The 19,702-nt window shown below is 39.9% G+C and overlaps 1 protein-coding gene across 1 annotated transcript in view; it reads left to right on the plus strand.

The window, feature by feature from the left end:
• The window catches only part of CDH8 (cadherin 8), a 402,649-nt gene that overhangs the window by 236,637 nt on the left and 146,310 nt on the right, over nucleotides 1–19,702 (plus strand). Inside the window, exons 6-7 of the mRNA XM_070388321.1 lie at nucleotides 2,122–2,309; nucleotides 6,306–6,559. Of these exons, the coding sequence (XP_070244422.1) occupies nucleotides 2,122–2,309; nucleotides 6,306–6,559 (442 nt within the window). The remainder of the gene's footprint in view (nucleotides 1–2,121; nucleotides 2,310–6,305; nucleotides 6,560–19,702) is intronic.

Here is a 19,702-nt window from a genome sequence, read left to right on the forward strand (position 1 = left end):
AGGGAGAGACAGAGACAGGGCTTGGAAATGACACATTTGAGGTGCTTTGGAAAAATTCTCTGCAAAAATGCCAAGGTAGAAAGAACAAGAGATACTGCATTTCATTAAGCATTTGAGAATATATCCACATCTGGCCATTCATAAATCAGACAACAATGCAACCCTTTTAAGCCGAAATGACGGAAATTAAAAACGCTGTCTCTTGCATCTTTCCCCCGATTCTTTTATTCTCTTTTCAGTTGCCATTATAGTTAGTACACTAGCATGCAACTCCTCTTTCTCAGAAAATTATTGTTTCAATTGCACAGTAGCCTATGAGTTTCACAAGTGTTTCCTCTCTTAGAAGTAATAATGATTAACTATGATCACACTGAAAGGGATGATGAGAGTAGGAAGAATAACAGTGGATAATGAAACGTGTCACTGGCTCGATTTCTCAAAGCTTCCTGTTGCAGGGCTGGCAGTAAGGTGAGGCCCCATGCTGTCTTATTTACCTAATAAGCACATCTCGAGGAATCATCACAAGACCTTACCTGAAATATAAAGTTGGAAGGAAATGGAATCATTACTGATTATGGGGGGAGTGGGAGACTTGTGCTTGACATGATGATTTTTGGTGCCTACCTTGTGAAAAAACTGTTTTGTTCCCTAGTCCCATAATATTATGATTTTAAGAGGCATTTTGATTCCATCATTAGATAAAAGTGTGCCACTGCCATTAGAAAATTTTTCCCTCATAAGAAGTTATCCTTATATACTGGGTACAATGAGGCCTTAGTTTATCCAAGGGACTCAATGATTGAGTTCAAAATAGACCCAGGTAATGTTCTCTAGATTTAATTTTTCCTTTCGGGATTATGGTCCATTGAACGTTTATTTCCCCTTGTTCTCGTTACATGGGGACTACAACTTCCTGGTTGCCTAGATTTGGATTCCCCAGAAACAGGCACTGAGACACGAATTTGATTATAAGTGGTTTATCTTGGAGATGATCCAAGAAAGGCCAGTTTGGAAGTGAGAATGTGAGGGAGAGGAGGCCAGAAAGCCAATGCTGTGTATTCTCAAGCCAGCTACCACTGAAGAAACTGGAGCTTCATCCCCTTGGGGATACCCTGGCACCCTGTAAATAAACAAAAGGAAAGAACAAGCTTAAGATTATCCTGCTAGAGAGGTGATGGAGCCAGGGATTTTATATAGTAAGTTGTGTGAGTCTTTGAGTGGTGTTAATTTTCTGAGAGTTCTAGCCTGACAGGCAATGGGCAACATGGGTTCTGAAGGCCAAAGGAAACCCTCAGAAGTTGGCTGTTGGCTAGAGGATATGAGTGACTGAAGTGGTAACTACCAGAGGTTAGGGCTTGGGGTACCAGCAGCTTCCCCTACACCAATGAGAGCGAATGGCACCGGTGCAACAGTCAAAGTGATCTGAATAAAAAAAGAACTGATATAACTAATTAGACACATTGTCCTGCCTCCCCCTAGGAGAAGGGATACACACTGTAATTGTATTTTTGCCTAGAGAGTTTTGAAGGTAGGATTTTTGGTCTTCAGAGCAAGGAGGACTTTAGTAACAAGAGGAGTGTTTCATGTGTCTGAACAGCTTGCTGCAGGGCATAGCAGAGGCTTGGTAATTGGATTTTATCAAAAATGGTCTACAAGTCTGTAAATATAAAGGTAACTTCAAAAGTGACTTTCAGTGTGTTACACATTGCATCTATCTGTGCCGAAATTAGCTTAATATTTTATGTTGGGCAACAATGAATATCCCCAAGGGCAGCCAATGTGATTATACAGCGAATGGGGAAGAACATTCACACAGACTCACTAATATCTTGATATAACTCCGCTCCAAATATGTACTTGGTAAACATATGGTTGAGTAAGTCCCATAACTCAGAAGAGTTTCAAAGAGAGATCGCTGCTTTTTCTGGGAACTATTTGTCTCTGACTCATGTAAAAGGTTGTATGTTCCACAGTGAAAAGGATGTTTTTGCCTTTCTCATCACTGTGTCGGTCACATCTGTACCCAGGTACCTCGAACAAGAAAGGTGCCCAATAAGTATTTGCTAAATGAATGAATGAATGGAACATATGCAGTGCTCAGGGTCTCTCCTCTTTCCTAAGGTCTGTATCACTTCTCGGTACCAGAAGATGTGGTTCTTGGCACTGCCATAGGAAGGGTGAAGGCCAATGATCAGGATATTGGTGAAAACGCACAGTCATCGTATGACATCATTGACGGAGACGGAACAACACTCTTTGAGATCACTTCTGATGCCCAGGCCCAGGACGGCATTATAAGACTGAGAAAGGTAAGCTCAGGAAGGTTTTGCTCATCTTCAAAATATTAATGCCTCTTTGAAATGTGAACATTGAAGATGGTGGTGGTTGGGTGGACTTCCTGATATAATCTTAGAAGGGAAGGAGGTTTGGCTTCTTTAGCTATGAAAAAGTAAGAGTCCTGGGACCTCCCTCATGTTCTAGTGGCTACGATTCCGTCCTCCTAATGCAGGGAGCCCAGGTTAGATCCCTGGTCAGGAAACTAGATCCTACATGCCACAACCCACACGCCATGTGGCACAGCCAAGACCAGGCATAGTCAAATAAATGAATAATAAATAATGTTGGAAGAAATAAGAAGAAAAAGTAAGAGTCCTTTCTCACATCCTATCTCTTGGTCCTACTTTATATTTCAGCTAAAGCTCAGTAAGCAGTGACCATGGTGGTGCTAGCCTGCCATCTCATCCATCATTTCTCTCCTGTCTGTGCCTCAGTGTTTTTCCATGAGTCGCAGGAACTTGCTCAGTTCTTGTCCAGAGCCTCCAGCTATCTAGGAAAGTCAACACTGAAGGCAGCCTTCAAGCAATAAAGGACAAAGACTTGTGGACAGTTTTCTTGGAAGAAATTACCTTGAGGCAGATTGTCTGTGGCTCCTCAGAGATTTTTCAGTTGGCGGAGGGGAGGGGATCCTCATTAGCCCACAAAAGTGGCAAATTCAATGCCTTTTCTATAGAACTTGGCCCCCCCCCCATTTCTGTATTCCTGCTTCTTCAGTTCAGTTCAGTTGCTCAGTCGTGTCCGACCCCATGAATCGCAGCATGCCAGGCCTCCCTGTCCATCACCAACTCCCAGAGTTCACTCAGACTCATGTCCATCGAGTCGGTGATGCCATCCAGCCATCTCATCCTCTGTCATCCCCTTCTCCTCCTGCCCCCAATCCGTCCCAGCATCAGAGTCTTTTCCAATGAGTCAACTCTTTGCATGAGGTGGCCAAAGTACTGGAGTTTCAGCTTTAGCATCATTCCCTCCAAAGAACACCCAGGGCTGATCTCCTTCAGAATGGACTGGTTGGATGTCCTTGCAGTTCAAGGGACTCTCAGGAGTCTTCTCCAACACCACAGTTCAAAAGCATCAATTCCTCGCTCAGCTTTCTTCACAGTCCAACTCTTGGAATAGTTCTAAAACATGCATTGAAGGTTCCTAGGTCTTCATTGCAATCTCTGCTTTTAGAGAAACTCAAAGACAGACAAACTAGTCAGCCTGTTATTCTGGCTCATTCTGGCCCTGAAAGGACAGGGCCCACCTGGCTAACATAAGATACTCCAAATTATGATCAAATGTCCAAGCAATGAGGTCAGTGAAGCTCAGCTTTGTTTTGTTCCTGGGTGTGGGGATGGACTTCTCAGGTGGTGTTGGTGGTAAAGAACCCGCCTGCCAATATAGGAGATGTAAGACGTACGGGTTTTATTTCTGGCTTGGGAGGATCCCCTGGAGGAGGGCATGGCAACCCACTCCGGTATTCTTGCCTGGAGAATCCCATGGATAGAGGAGCCTGGTGGGCTACATCCATAGGGTCACAAAGAGTCAAACAGGACTGAAGCGACTTAGCATCCACACACCTGGGGCTACAACTGAAGAAAGAAATATCTCCACAAATAGTACAAAGAATATATGGCAATCTGTGATTGCTTTTGCTCACAACCATTTGTGTGTATGTACGTATGGTAAATATGAAAGATTCTGCACATTTTCCATATTTATTTCTCATCATGACAAGTTTATTGAAAAAAAAAATGTGTAGAGCACAGTTCAGTATTTTACGGACATGGGCATTTGCAAAGGAAAATGCCCCTTTATCCTCATAATGAGTATTTTGCTCAGTATTGTACTGCATGTTTGTTGTGAAGTAGTAGAAATTAATTTTAAAACAGATTTGCTGATTCATGAATTGAAAGATGTATGATCAGTCACGCTGTTGGGAGCCAGTCGTTCTGCCCTCTGTCTTGATCAGCAATATATTGACATGACTCCGAGCTTACTATCTGACTCTCTCTCATGTTACACAGGGATCTGCTGCCCATGGTCATGCTTTTGAAGTCCCCCATCAGGGAGGTCTTGACAGTGAGAACCTGGAATTTTCTGGATATACTCTAAAATACAAAATCAAGTTTAAAAATCAATTTTGAAGAAAAAATTGGTTGCATCTATTTTAACTCTGCTGAGCAATGCTTTGTTTTGACCTGGATGGAGCTCAGTAGTAAAAGTTGCAAAGTATTTAAAAACTCATGTTTGAAATAGAGTACAGTATAATTATACTTGAGTCAATTATTGAATAACCCAGGGCCACATTTTCCTTGGTTAATGATTCCTAATGTCATTTTTATTGTTATTATTAACTGCTATTCTTTGTTACCATAAGGTGCTTTTATAAACTGAAGCAATTAGCCATTTGCTCTATTTTTATTCACCGCTTTTCATAAACTTAGATACATATTCACATCTCAACACCAAGAAACACATGCATTTTACTCTGGAAAATGATGTATGGAGTCATTTTCCCACAATGCATGGACCCTGTTTTTGGTCTGATAAAGTCCTAAGGACACCAGAATGTGCTCAGGTTGGGCTAAGAATTTAGCAGAGCATAATATGCTATATTCAATGGCATTTGTGAAGAATTTGAAATTACATAAGTGTTACAGTTGGGGCTGTTGCAAAATTGTGAAAATGATGATGTTGAATCGTGTATTCATGGGTATGTATATATATGTGCTTAGAAATTTCAGAATGCACAGGATTGAGTATCTGCTTTATTAGAAAATATCTCTCAAGAAAAGTCCAGTCCAATTAGAAAAAAATTCAAATATAAAAATCAACACTATATATGTATATATATAAGCTTGTAGGAGAGTTCTGGAAGAATTCAGTAATGCTGCTTTGTGTTCAGACTTCTTTTAAAAAAAATTTGCATCACAGATGTAAAGTTCAATTTCTTATAAGAAATTGCAGTGCAAGCCTAAATTATCTTTTTGAACCTTGACAGAAATACATCCTTGACATCTGAAGTATTATGCCCTGCTGAGAGAATTGGACAGTGAGGATTCTGACGCAGATGGGCTTTGGGTTGTTAAGGGGGGCTGTGTTCTTTTACCTTCCTCTATTTACTTAGATCATTAAGTCTTTGGGGCTTTTAAGGCAGGAAGAATTAATAGGTCAGAAATATTTTCAGTAATGGTGCAATGAGGTAATTTCGTATTGCTTTTAAGTGGTTTGTAGAAGACACAGTAAGTCCTAGCTATCTATATATCTACTTGTCTCCCTCTTCCTTCCCTTAAATATAAAAACAGGTAGATATATATCTGCATACATCTTTATATGTCCACCTGCTTCACAGCACGGAACTCATAATAGAGACCTTCTAAGAATGCCCTAAAAAAGAATAAACTTGATTTTAGCCATGATCAGCAAAGCAGTGATGCTCTAGAAGTGAAATAGGAAAACACTCTTTGTTGGGATTAGTGCTAAATTATGCTTTATAATGTCTCCATGGACTAAACAATGATTATTTCTTGTTCTTTACATTTCACACACTGTTGCAGAAATGATAAAAAATATTCTTCCCAGATAGAGATTGTGTTTGATGCTGCCTTATCTCCGACCAGCAGAGGCCCGATTAACTGACTGATTGGTATGCAGGTCACGCCATCACTAGTAAAATTTTATTATGACTCTGAAGTGAAATTTTGATGGCACGATTCATGACTGTGAATATTTTGTGAATTCCAAGTGAAATGAGCAAAACAAAACAAAACAGTAGGAGATTAGATTCACTGAGCTTGTATAATAAACAGATATCAATAAATGCCTGTAAAATTTACAGGTTGAATATGGGGGATAGGAGAGTGATCCCATTAAGACTCACAAATGGGCTTAAATGCACATAACGATCATCCATCAGTGTTATACTCATTTGTTCTCGCGGCTGTGGTCATTAGTGAGAAACATTCATCTTTGTCATTTCTTAACAGCCTCTGGATTTTGAGACCAAAAAATCCTATACACTGAAGGTAGAGGCGGCCAATGTCCACATTGACCCGCGTTTCAGCGGCAGGGGGCCCTTTAAAGACACGGCGACGGTCAAAATTGTCGTCGAAGATGCTGATGAGCCTCCCGTCTTCTCTTCACCGACTTACCTCCTGGAAGTGCATGAAAACGCTGCTCTCAACTCCGTGATTGGGCAGGTGACCGCTCGTGACCCCGACATCACCTCCAGTCCCATAAGGTATTTCTCTTTTAAAAGGAAGATTCCCTACGACCTGTGACAAGCAAATCAGTACAAAATGTAATTATGTATGCAGTCCGTGTGGCCTTTGAGACACTGCTCACATGGCCAAGGGATTTTGGTCAACATGCACCGCGCATGTGTCTATGGGTGTGTTGCACACACACATGCCCACACACCTGGGAACAGCTATATATAATGCTCAGAGCCAGAAATGCTAAGATGAAGAAAGCTGTTTGGCTTTCAGAGAGCACAGTGAAAAGGCCAGATCACATGTATTTTGCAGTGCTTTTAGGTGGATCCTTTATATTACATTGTTTTTGCTTGTTGTGCATTTGTTTTCTAGCATCAGAAAAGGATTGCTATTTTCATTTCTTTCTCCTTCGACAATCACATGGCTTATGTATAAAAATTTAGAGCTGTAAGGTATTGTCTTGGAGTAGTAAGAGACCCCAATCTTATTTCTGTATTTGGGTTTGAAATTATCTTTTTATTACTAGATGGACATTTCTGATCGGTCAGCATATCTGCATGTGTGCCTTTTAGACAAAAACCTTTCTCTGCTATTTCAAAAGTACCCTTTGTTTATACTTTCCCTGCTCAAAAATTTTCCCAAGATGAGAAATATAACCCTTCATTAAGGATTCTGTTCTTTTTTTTAGAAATGAGGCTCAGTTCTGGGTTTTTTTTGTTGTTGTTGTTGAACTGTGTACATCTTTTCTCTTTTGCCAGTCACCCAAATGACGGTACAGATGCTCAAGCTAAATAGCTTTCTTCCGAAAGAACACTGAAAATCTATAACTTGTCCACTGGTCTCCAAGGGTGAAGTGTTGGTTAATGATGTGTTTGAGTGTGGATTTCAAATATTTTCTGAGAAATGCTTGTTGAAAAAGAGAGAGAAAATATATATAGAAGAATACAGTTTTAAAGAATTGTCCAGTTAATTTATGAGTTAGATGTCAGCTTATATGCAAGTCATTCAGTTTCTAAATTACGGGGACTTAGGGCAGATATTTTTCTAATTACTTTATTCAGGGAAACTCTAGATAGACAAATGGCTTTCTGAAAGCTATGTTTATTCAATTCTTGTTCCTGTATTAAATGCCCAATACTCCCGAGGGTGCTGAAACTCTGAGGCTGGAGGTAAAACACTTCGGCGTAGTCAGTGCCCCAAATAATTTGTGTCTGGGCAAAAAAAAAAAAATCCTTTTCAGATCCAGAAAAGTTGTTTTTAGCACAAGCCATTTTGAAATTCAGGATGAGAGTGTATCTCATAAGGATACCAAAAAAATGCTTTCTTCAAAAGAGCAACCTCTAAGAAGGTAAAACTCCATGTGGGGAATTGAGGAATGGTCAGTTGCCTATTCTCTGTTCTAAGGAACTCAACATGCTGTAGGCACACAGAATCCTCTCTATTTGTTAAGAGAACCGTACCTCTAAAAGGGACAAGAATTGGATACCAGGGAAGAAAGAATCCAGAAACATAAGTTTACATGGATGTCCATTTTCTGACTAAACGGTGAAGTTGTGAAATCACTTTATGCTGAAATTCTAATATAAATAGAGGCAATGATACTTGTTGAGTAAATGAATCTGCCCCATTTTCAACTGTTACCCCTTTTCTTCTGAAGGAACACAGAACTGAGCAGTTCCCACTTCCTTCACATCTTTAAGCATAAGGGACAGGATAATGGCAAGGGTAAATAAGATTGAACCGACCGAGAGACCGTGGGCCCGCTTAGCACTGGATTTGTCAAGATTTCTACTCCTGTCAGCAAAGACTCCATAGGGGGCCAGGAGCAAGCCAAGCGGAGGACCCTCATGGAAAGTGGGGGTTCAGATATCAGAGGAGTTCCGGGTACACCCCAGACATGGAATCTGGAGTACCAGCAGGAACAAACTTCCTGTGCGGAGACATGTTCTTCATCAGCTAGAGATGAAGTGTGAGGAACTTTTGGTACTGAAGTAATACTAACCTCAAATGGGCAGAAATGGGTAAAAATCTAGGTTTAGAGCTCCCCACGTGTGGTAATCTATCTTTTTACTTATGTAAAAATGGATATTTTTAGAATCATTCCAGTTCACAGGGCATCCAGTGACTATTGTCACTGCAGTTGATTGTTACGGCTATTGCTATTGTTTTTTATTACTGCCATTGGCATAAAAGGCAGGTGTATAAGAAGCTTGAGGCTGCTTAGCAACAACTGCCTGGTTTGGAAGCATTTCATTTCCAGGCAAACTAAAGGGGGCTTGGGGCCATGTTCCCAGGAAGAGATGGACAGATGAAGTGCCATTTGATGACACAGTCATATCTGTAGCTCTGGTAGATGGCAGGCAAGTGCTATTAATTGTTCCCTTGGCATATGTGCCTGTGTATGTGCAAATTCACTTCAGCCATGTCCAACTCTTTGCAGTCCCATGGACCATACGCGCCAGGCTCCTCTGTCCATGGGATTCTTTAGGCAAGAATTCTAGAGTGGGTTGCCACTTCCTTCTCCAGGGGATCTTCCCAACCAACGGACAGGACCCGCAGCTCTTAAGTCTCCTGCATTGGTAGGCAGGTTCTTTAATATAGCACCACCTGGGAAGCCCAGGTGGCATATATGGCCCCACCCAAAGAAGGGGTGATCAGTGTTTCAAATCATTTCCAGCAGGGTTTTGATGCATTATTCAGAAAGAGCGCCCCACGTGGTTCTAATTGGCGGTGCATTGGCTCCATGGGATAAGAATGTAAGAATCACCAACTGCATTTTTTCAGTATCTGTTCTGCATTTTTGCAGTTATCCCCCCTCCCACCTTAGTCCCCGAGTTGGGTTGTGGAGAGTGGCTTTCCTCTTTCTATGCACAATTGGTTAATTTGTGTAGAAAATTAAATTTCCTGACTAGCCAGAGCAGTGCAGAGTTCCTTATACGTCTAGCAGACAGATTTAGAGCCATTTAACCTTTTAAAACAGGACTAGAGGACACAGATATTCAGGGAATTATCAAGTAACAAATAGTAACGCATGATTGTCTCTTTAGGACTGTTGTATTTTATATACTAACAAGACTGTATCCATCGTTTAGGGGAATGTTTGCTTTGCTATCCAGCAAGAAATAGGCATTTATTGTGGCATTGGCCATGTTAAAACATGTAGTCATTAATTGGCTGGTCAGCTTCCTCTACGACTCTGCTTCTTTTGAGAGCTCACTGACAGGCTAAAAATATCAATGTATTTAAAAAATTCTTATAACTAAACATGTGTCTGTGTCTATAAACATGTCTGTATTTATATCTATGTTTGTATAATCACAGGGCAAACGAACAGTGACACAAAGACAAAACACAAAGGCAAAATCTCCCTTCCGGGAACATTAATTAAGCATGTGCTACTTTCTTCATTAGCATATGCATCTCAGTAATATAGAATATAGTTGTGTAAATTATTTAAAAGATGCCATGTCTTGAACAGATCGTTTCAAACCCTGTCAATGCTACTTCCCAGACAGATAGCTGGTCTCCGGAATTCTCTTTGAGACTCAGCTTCTTCCTTGGTATTCTGGGATAATATCATTTTCCTCAGACAGTTACTGACATAATTAAGTTGTTAAATAAAATAAGTGGAGTTATTAGGACTACCAACTAATAAAGCCACCATAAATTTCATATCTTAAATGCAAAATAAAAGCCTAGTACTCATTTTAGCAGAGATTCTTCTACTAAAGTTTGCTGACTGTGCAGGATTATCTTTTTCTTTTCACTTATCAGTTGCATGCTAAATAGTCTAATTAACCTCATTTGGTCTAATTTGCCTTTGCTACTGTGGTGAATATTGCTACTAGTGAGTGCTTAATATGTGGCAGAGATGTGCTACATGGGTTCATTTCATTCTTTAACACCTCTGTGAGATAATGTGTATACTCATTTAACAGATGAGGAAGCTGAGGAGAAAAAGACTATCTTGCCCATTGTCACACAAATAGTCAAGGATGGAACTGTGGTGCATAGCCATTTTTTGTTCTTTCTTTCTGACAATGCAATGCCTGATTTCTATCCTTTGTCACACTCCCTTTCTTTCCTTGTGATTTCTGTGACACAAACTGTGTCTTGACACAAACTGTTGGGATGGCTTAGCAGGACCAGTTTTTTCTGCAAATCTTTTTTATTTGTTTATTCTAGTAAGTTTCAGGTGTGCAGAATTATAGTTAGACTGCAATGTTTATAGTATAAGTGTTATACTATGGTAGGTACTATGGTACAGATGTTTGTGGTATAAACATCGATATACATACAGACTTTTCACCACCACAAGCCCAGTCACCACCTATCAACATACAGCTCACCACCCTCACCCATTTCACCACCTCCAAAAGCCTCTTCCCTTCTGGTAGCTACTCTTCTCTATGAGTGTGTTTCTGTTTTATTTTGTTTTAGATGGCACGTGTAAGTAAGATTATATATTTGTTATTTCTCTGACATACTTTACTTAACATAATACCTTCAGGGTCCATCCACATTTTCACAAATGGTAGGATTTTATTCTTTTTCATGACCGAGTAGTATTCCACTGCATTTTGTTTGTGTGTGTGTGTGTGTGTGATCTTCTTTATCCATTCATTCATGGATGGACATTTAGATTGTTTCCATATCTTGGCTATTATAAGCAAGGCTGCTCTGAATTAGCAGGAAATACAAAACCCATTCATTTTCTAACTGGTTTCATGCAATTCAGGATGCACAAGATCAAGAAAAAGGAGAGTATACCAGGCTGTGGAATTAACCAGAGTATGAGTGGAGGATTTCTTGCTCCTTCAGTTCAGTTCAGTCGCTCAGTCGTGTCCGACTCTTTGCGACCCCATGAATCACAGCACGCCAGGCCTCCCTGTCCATCACCAACTCCTGGAGTTCACTCAAACTCATGTCCATGGAGTCGATGATGCCATCCAGCCATCTCATCCTCTGTCATCCCCTTCTCCTCCTGCCCTCAATCCCTCCCAGCATCAGGGTCTTTTCAAATGAGTCAACTCTTCGCATCAGGTGGCCAAAGTATTGGAGTTTCAGCTTCAGCATCAGTCCTTCCAGTGAACACGCAGGACTGATCTCCTTTAGGATGGACTGGTTGGATCTCCTTGCAATCCAAGGGACTCTCAAGAGTCTTCTCCAACACCACAGTTCAAAAGCATCAATGCTTTGGTGCTCAGCTTTCTTCACAGTCCAACTCTCACATCCGTATATGACCACTGGAAAATCCATAGCCTTGACTAGACGGACCTTTGTTGGCAAAGTGATGTCTCTGTTTTTCAATATGCTATCTAGGTTGGTCAGAACTTTCCTTCTAAGAAGTAAGCATCTTTTAATCTCATGGCTGCAGTCAGCATCTGCAGTGATTTTGGAGCCCAAAAAAAATAAAGTCTGACAGTGTTTCCACTGTTTCCCCATCTATTTCCCATGAAGTGATGGGACCAGATACCATGATCTTCGTTTTCTGAATGGTGAGCTTTAAGCCAACTTTTTCACTTTCATCAAGAGGCTTTTTAGTTCCTCTTCACTTTCTGCCATAAGGGTGGTGTCATCTGCATATCTGAGGTTATTGATATTTCTCCCGGCAATCTTGATTCCAGCTTGGGCTTCTTCCAGTCCAGCGTTTCTCATGATGTACTCTGCATGTAAGTTAAATAAGCCTAGCCCTTTTGTGTGGGTCTGTTACTATCAGCTGTGAACCAAATTATGATTAGGGAGGTAACAGGAGAAACAATAGGTATTTGATGAATCAGGCATTGTGTTAAGCTTCTATTATGTATCATTTCACTTAATTCTCACAAAAGACACCTGTGAAGTACTCAGTATGATTCCAGTTTTACGAGGAAGGAAACTGAGGATGTTTCCTATGCATGGTGATATAGCGGCAGGTGTGAGGGCTAGGGTTAAATCCAGATTTCTTCTTACCATTGACCACTATGTCTGCATGTGCTTTGCTAGGTCCTGGCATTTGCATGAAGTGTAGGATGATGACAGCTAATGTTTACTGTTTACTTTGTGACAGACACTCTGAAACGGTGTTAGAGGCAGCAAGTTATTTGTACTTAAGGCCAACTTACTAGCACAGCTGCTTAGTTGCTGTCGTGTCCGACTCTCTTGTGACCCCATGGCCTGCAGACTGCCAAGCTCCTCTGTCTGTGGGATTTTCCAAGCAAGAAGACTGGAGTGGGTTGCCATTTCCTCCTCCAGGGGATCTTCCAGACCCAGGGATCAAACTCATGTCTCCTGCATGGGCAGATGGATTCTTTACTGCTCAACCACCAGGGAAGCCCCTACTAGCACAGAGTGGGTGTTAATTAACGGTCAGTGCTTTCATGTAAACCTGCTATGGTTCATTTTTATTTTCCACCCAATAAATTCACGTCAAGTGTGTATTTATTGTCACCATGGTGTTGAGATGGCATGTGACTATTTTCTTTTTCGGTGGCTGCTTCCTACTTTTCTTTCAAAGCGTTTCCCGTACGTCTACATGAGCTGCTTGAATTAAAAGTGGGCATGATGGCTATTCAGCAGTCAAAGTGGGTTGACACATAACCATGATGGCCACAGTGCTGTGTTGTCCGAATTCCTCTCTTGAAGTGCCCGCTCAACACAAGACTCTGCCTTTTTTTTCCTACTTGCATTCTGGCATTTTTACAATTCACCTCAGACACCAGGCTTACTGTTAATGAGCTCTTTTCCTGAAAGCACTTCTGATAGTCCTGATATCCAATGGTGCGACAGTGGAAATATTTCATAGAGAACCTGGTAATTGTATGGTGAATAAACTGTGTATCGATTGACTCTCTCCTCAGTCTTGCAATAATTCCCAAGAGACCTTGTCTCTTTTTACTGTTGTTTTTAATCGTGATAAGAACACTTTACATGAGATCTGTCTTTTTAACAGTTTTAAGGGCACAATACAGTATTGTTAACTATAGCCACAGGGTTGTGCAGAATGTAAGTGACACTTTATAGCAACTTCTCATTCCTCCCCTCTCTGAGGCCAGCTGGACAACCATCACTCTATGCATCTATGACTCTGACTGTTTTAAGTAAAAGTCGCTCAGTCGGGTCCAACTCTTTGCGACTCCATAGACTATACAGTGCATGGCATTCTCCAGGCTAGAATACTGGAGTGGATAAGCTGTTCCCTTCTCCAGTGGATCTTCCGGACCCAGGAATTGAACTGGGTCTCCTGCATTGCAGGAGGATTCTTTACCAGTTGAGCTATCAGGGAAGCAAGAGCCCAGGTGGAATACAAGTGGAATCATGCTATATTATCCTTTGATGACGGGTTTCTTTTACTTAGCACAATGTCCTCCAGGTTTATCTATGTTGCTGCACATTACAGAATTTTCTTCTTTTTGAGGCTAAACAACAATATACCATATACTACATTTTCTTTACCCATTCATCTGCTGATGGCCATTTACGTTGTTTCCACATCTTAGCTATTGTGAATAATGCTACAGTGAATGTGGGGGTGCTAATATGATTTCAGTTCTTTTGAATAAACGCACAAAAGTGAGATTGCTGAATCATATGGTCATTCTATTTTAATTTTCTAGGAACTTCCATACTGTTTTCCATAGCTGCTGCACCACTTTCCTTCCCTACCAACAGTGCACAGGGGTCTAGTATCATACAAGGAGTCTTTTAAAAGCAATTAAACCTTGGTCATTTAGTTCCTGCACACTTTTAGCCAATTAAAATTTGAATGTTTCCCATTTCAAAAGTACCAGCTTATCCAAGTCATTTTTCCCCCCAAAAAACTCACTGTACTGCTAATTCAGCTAACAATGATTAATACTAATTAAGTCATGTATTCATTTAGTCATATAGTCACCTATTCATTCACATTACTATATATATATATATATATATACATATATGTATGTACATATATAACATTTATGATATATATATATATGTCACATATGGAATGGTACACACATATCTATATCTATGGTTTAGATATAGATATACAGAAACTCATGGTTTCTCAAGGGATTTCTATAGAGACAGAGCCTCTGCCCTCATGGACATTGCTCTATAGTAAGGAAGCGAGTTACACAGCTGTGTTAAAGTCAAGTCTTTCACAGTTATCTAACCTTTAATTCAATCGGAAAATGATAAGCAAAACTAGATTATTTTTAGGCTCACACAGAAGAAGAGACTTCTTAGTTTTCTAAGGGATTGCAATAGAAGGAACTGCAGATACTCAGTGATGCTAATGTGGAACTATGTCACACTCTAGAGAACCTAGTATTAATCTAGAGCATGGACTGTGTGTATCTTCTTTTCTCTCATTTTTTGTTCCATACCTCCCTCCCTGCCTCTTCTTTCTCTCTCACTATTAAGAGAAGCTTTGGGTAGAAAAAGGTTCCTTTTTCTCTTAAAGGAATAATAAATGTGTGATGCAGGGACTTTAGAATTCTGGGACTAGCAGAACTCAGATAATATTATTTATTAAAGCAGTTAGAGCAACCAGTAGAGCAATTAGAGCCAAAAAGCTGAAAACTTGTCGATGGAATTTTTGATATTTGAAGTGCATGCGAGAAAATGTTAAAATGGTTTCTTTAGGCACAATAACAAAAGCTAGAATGAAATTAAACAGTGAGAAAGAAACAGTTGGAGTTCAGTGAAATATAATAACTGATTCATAACTAAGGGGTTTATTTCATTATTAGTGACTCTAAATAGCATCTTCACTCACAGTTGGTTCAAAAATGTATCTTCCTGTAAATTTGCCATACAGAGGCTGCAAACCAATGTTTAGCAAAACATTTCTTTATAATTTAAAGTGCATTTATGCCTGTTAAATTTCAAAAATAGATATATACCACTTTTCTCCAAGAGCAGCATCTCCCTAGCTGTGCTCTAAGGAACATCACTAGGACTAAAGACAGTGTGACCAGATCAATTTGAACTCCAGTTTCTTTGCACTAGGATTTCATAGATAAGTTAATTGGCTCAGGTGCCTTGCACTCTTTAAGAAGAAGAGATTTAAACTTTGAAATTTCTGTAGAGAATCAGAAGCATCTGAGGTAAAGGACGCTCAGGCTTCCTTGCTGGTCTGAGCTCTAGATTCTAATCCATCAAGCATTGCAGCTATCATGGCACTTATTCCTATTTTGTAAGAGGATACATGTCTATATGTTATTATAATATATAAATTTGCCCCCTTTCCTTTCCATAGACTCTTCATGAAGGGGTTGGGGGGCAGGTGTGTTCCATGAGTAAATAGTTTAAACTCTATTTCATGAGGCCAGAAGTCAGTCAAGTATAGCCTGTGTCCCGAATCTGGCTCCCCACTTCTTTTTTTTTTTTTTTTCTTTTAAGTTTGATTGGAATGCAGCCACTCTCATTCCTTTATGCCTAAGAACTGCAGTGGAGTCATTGTAACAGAGACAGTATGACCTGCAAAGCCTAAGATATTTATTTTACAAAAGAGTTTGTCATCTCCTACGGTATACTGGTAAGAGCTTGGGTTTTTCATCAGTAATCTTAACAGTTGATTCTCACATAATTTCAGGATCTTATTCTATCTAGAAAACTCCCTAGAGAGAGGATTAAAAAAATTCTTAAAAAAAATCTATTGTAGTCAAAGAAATTCTTTGTATTAAAATCCAGTTGTATATGATGGAGTTGACATCCTCCATACTTGCCTTAGAACCCTCCGGAAGTTAGTTCTATGGGGCCCCTGACCCTGTGTGCACTTACTTTGAATCTACCGGAAAAAATTGGCTTCATGTAGCATAGCTTTTGGAGAAATCACCATAGCTATCATGCTTGTGTGCTCAGTTGCTTCATTCATGTCCGACTCTGCAATCCTGTGGACTGTAGCCACCAGGCTCCTCTGTCCATGGGGATTCTCCAGGCTAGAATACAGGAGTGGGTTGCCATGCCCTCCTCCAGGGGATCTTCCCAACCTAGGAATGGAACCCTCATCTCTTGCATTGCAGGCAAATTCTTTACTGATGAGTCACAGGGGAAGCCAATAACTATCATATGGACTGTGAAAAGGCATCATGAAAAAGACCTGGATGCTTACTCGCTTGGAGTGGGGAATATATTTGTTTCTTGCATGAATTTCTCATAATACCTGATTTTTCTACCTGCCCCTTCCATTCTCTAGACCTCAGTGATGATTACAATACAGATTGTCTTAACTAAATTAGTCTCTGCTTTTCAGTGTCTTGGCAAAATCTCTGATTCCAGCAGCATTTCTCTTTCTCTGAAAACATGAAGTGACATGAAATAGAAATTCACTTGGAATAGATTTGCTGGAGTATGATCGACAAACTCTAACATGTATTCCCCAATACGAGAGTAGACATTTAAGGAGTCATACTGGGAGTATCTTGCGGATCTTTAGTTATGTCTGATTAGGGTTTTAGTACAGGGCCCTTCACAGGTATCTCATTTATACTATATTACATGAACTCTGTGATTACCCATATTCTTACTCCCATATTCCCATTAAAAACATGGGTTACAGGTTGTTTTCCCTGAAAGTAGATAGCATTTGAAGTACAAGCTGTTTGTTAGAGAGAAGCACCTGTGACTGGGAGGGGACAGAAACAGGCGGACAGGGGGCACGATTAACCTGCAGTGCAGGCCTGGCAAAGCCTTGGCCCAATCCAATGGAATGCATATTGATCATCAGAGGAGTCCTATGTCCTGCCAAATTGGTAGTGTCTTTATCCCTCTGCTGGCTTAATCTCCAGGTAACACAGGACAATCTCTGAAAATGAGGCAGATTCTCAGGAGCTGATACTTAGAGGATTTCCCCTGACTGCTCCTCCTACAGCTCTGGTGTCCTTCCTTAAAGGGGCAGCTGCCCTGTGTATCTTCACATCCCTCCAGCACAAGTGCAGGGAACCTCTTTACTGAGGGAGTAATTTGACTAACTTCACCCTGCTAGCCATCTAGCTCCACACTATGGTGTGGTGGCAAATATGTATCTGTTCTGTATTTTGAGATGCAGGCTGTAAAGCTGCCAATTGATTTAGCTGAAATGTTTCCAGTGTGGTACAATAAACCTGACTAATAACAATAATAAAAAAATCAAGCTTCACATATTAATAAACTATTTTAAGACAAGTGATCTAGGGTGCTTTTTAAAAAAAGCATAAGAAGTTTGAAAGGGGGGAAAAATGGGAAAAGTGCTTATCTGGGGTTTAAAATGTTTTTATTTTTTTCTGATTGGTGAAGTCTCTGTACCTTCCAGGGAACAAAACTTAATAATAACATTTATATTCTGAGAGAAACAAAGCTGCTTGTATAGGCTGAGCTGTGTTATCTAACATTATTATACTCATAAGGCAAAATAAATCCCCTATTTTGCATCCCAACAAAGGGAGCTTGACACTATTATCTGATGTTCAAATATTTATGGGAGTCATTTCAACAAAGCCTTTAGTTTTCCTTATATTTCTACATTCTGATGTGACACAGTGTATTATACAACCTTGCTTTTGATAAAGGACAATCAGATTTGACTTAGTGTTGCAGAGGAAAACATAATATTGCATATTTAAGAAGAGAACATGTTAAAAGAGGGAGGAATGTCATTCCCATCCACCTATCAGACGTTTATTAGCTCTCTTCTGTGTGTTTGAAGTCAGTTTGCTGGCGAGTGGAATAGGCTTAGCTGAAATAACTATAAATGGCTCTCGCGGTACAAGTCAAGTTTGGGATAGTCAACTGAGTTATGTATTAATAGCTTCATGGTAAATGAAAATAAAGTTTATGGAAGTCCTTAAGAAGGTTCAGAGTTATGAAAGATGTATTTAATGGTGCAAAGGACAGCACAAGATCTAAATGTCCTTTAAAACCAAGGATCTGAAACTGCAGAACAGATGTGGAAAGGGAGCAGAGCCCACGGGGTGGTTAAGTTGGAGGATGGGGTCTCCACTGGAGAAAGAGGAAACATGTCTGGAGCACATTTATTCAACAACAAGTACATGATGTTAGGCTTTGCACTTGCATGAAGATCCAAGACTAGATTAGACCATGTGGTCAGGCACTGTGTTTTAGGGATGAGCATTTTTGGTAAAAAACACTTTTGACCTCCTAGAAAGATATTATCTGGCTGAATATAGGAATGGTTATTTATCACATAAAAATATATGTTATTTTTGTTGTGATAGCAAGTAAACAAGCTATTTGAGTCTAAATGCACTTCCATTTCTTAAAGAATTAATAGGATGCATCTTTTTAAGTTTTGTTTTTTTTTGATGTGGACCGTTTTTAAAGTCTTTATTGAGTATGTTACAACACTGCTTCTGTTTTATGTTTTGGTTTTTTGGCCTTGAGTCATGTGGGATCTCATTTCCGAGATCAGGGATCGAACCTGCACCCCCTGCATTGGAAGGTCAAGTCTTAACCACTGGACCACCAGGGGAGTCCCAACAGGCTACATCTGGTTCACCTCTTACTTCCTAGCACTTACCATAAGACCTTAGCACTTACTGAGTCTGAATGTCCAATTAAAATTTTTAAGTGTATATAAATAACTTTAGGAAATTTTCAAAACACCTACTTTTAGATGCACTACTCTTATTTCGTGGGTGTACAATGTTTTCCATAAAAACATATTTTACTATATAATTAATGGTTCTGACAAAAACTGGACAAACGTAAAATCAAATACCACCATTCTGACAACTATTCAACACTGACTAATTGATTAAGTGTCAGATATTATGGTCAGGAGATTACACTTATTATCTCACTAACTTTGTGGCTGGGTAAAAATGTATATGACCCTCATTTTATGACTCAAAGCATTGAGTCATAATAATTTATGTGGGCTACATAAGTAAAAGGAGGATTAACTAAGAAATTAATATACAGGGCTTGGCAGACAGGCCAAAAATTAGGAAGGCTGTGATACATACATGAAATATTTATTAAGTCTCAATTCTGGTTGTGGTCTCATGGTGCATACAGCTACACAATGATGTATTTCCATCTCACGCCATCTCTTCCTGATTGTCCATGTGCCATTCATCAACTCTGCATATTCTTTCATATAGGGAAAAGTCATTATTGGCCTGATTGACAGCCCCAAGAAGGTAACTGAGTGAATTAAAAGCTACTCTTCACTGCTAACTGTCCCCTGTCAGCCTTAGGTC

Source organism: Bos mutus, chromosome 18 (assembly GCF_027580195.1).
Source record: "Bos mutus isolate GX-2022 chromosome 18, NWIPB_WYAK_1.1, whole genome shotgun sequence".
NCBI lineage: Eukaryota > Metazoa > Chordata > Mammalia > Artiodactyla > Bovidae > Bos > Bos mutus.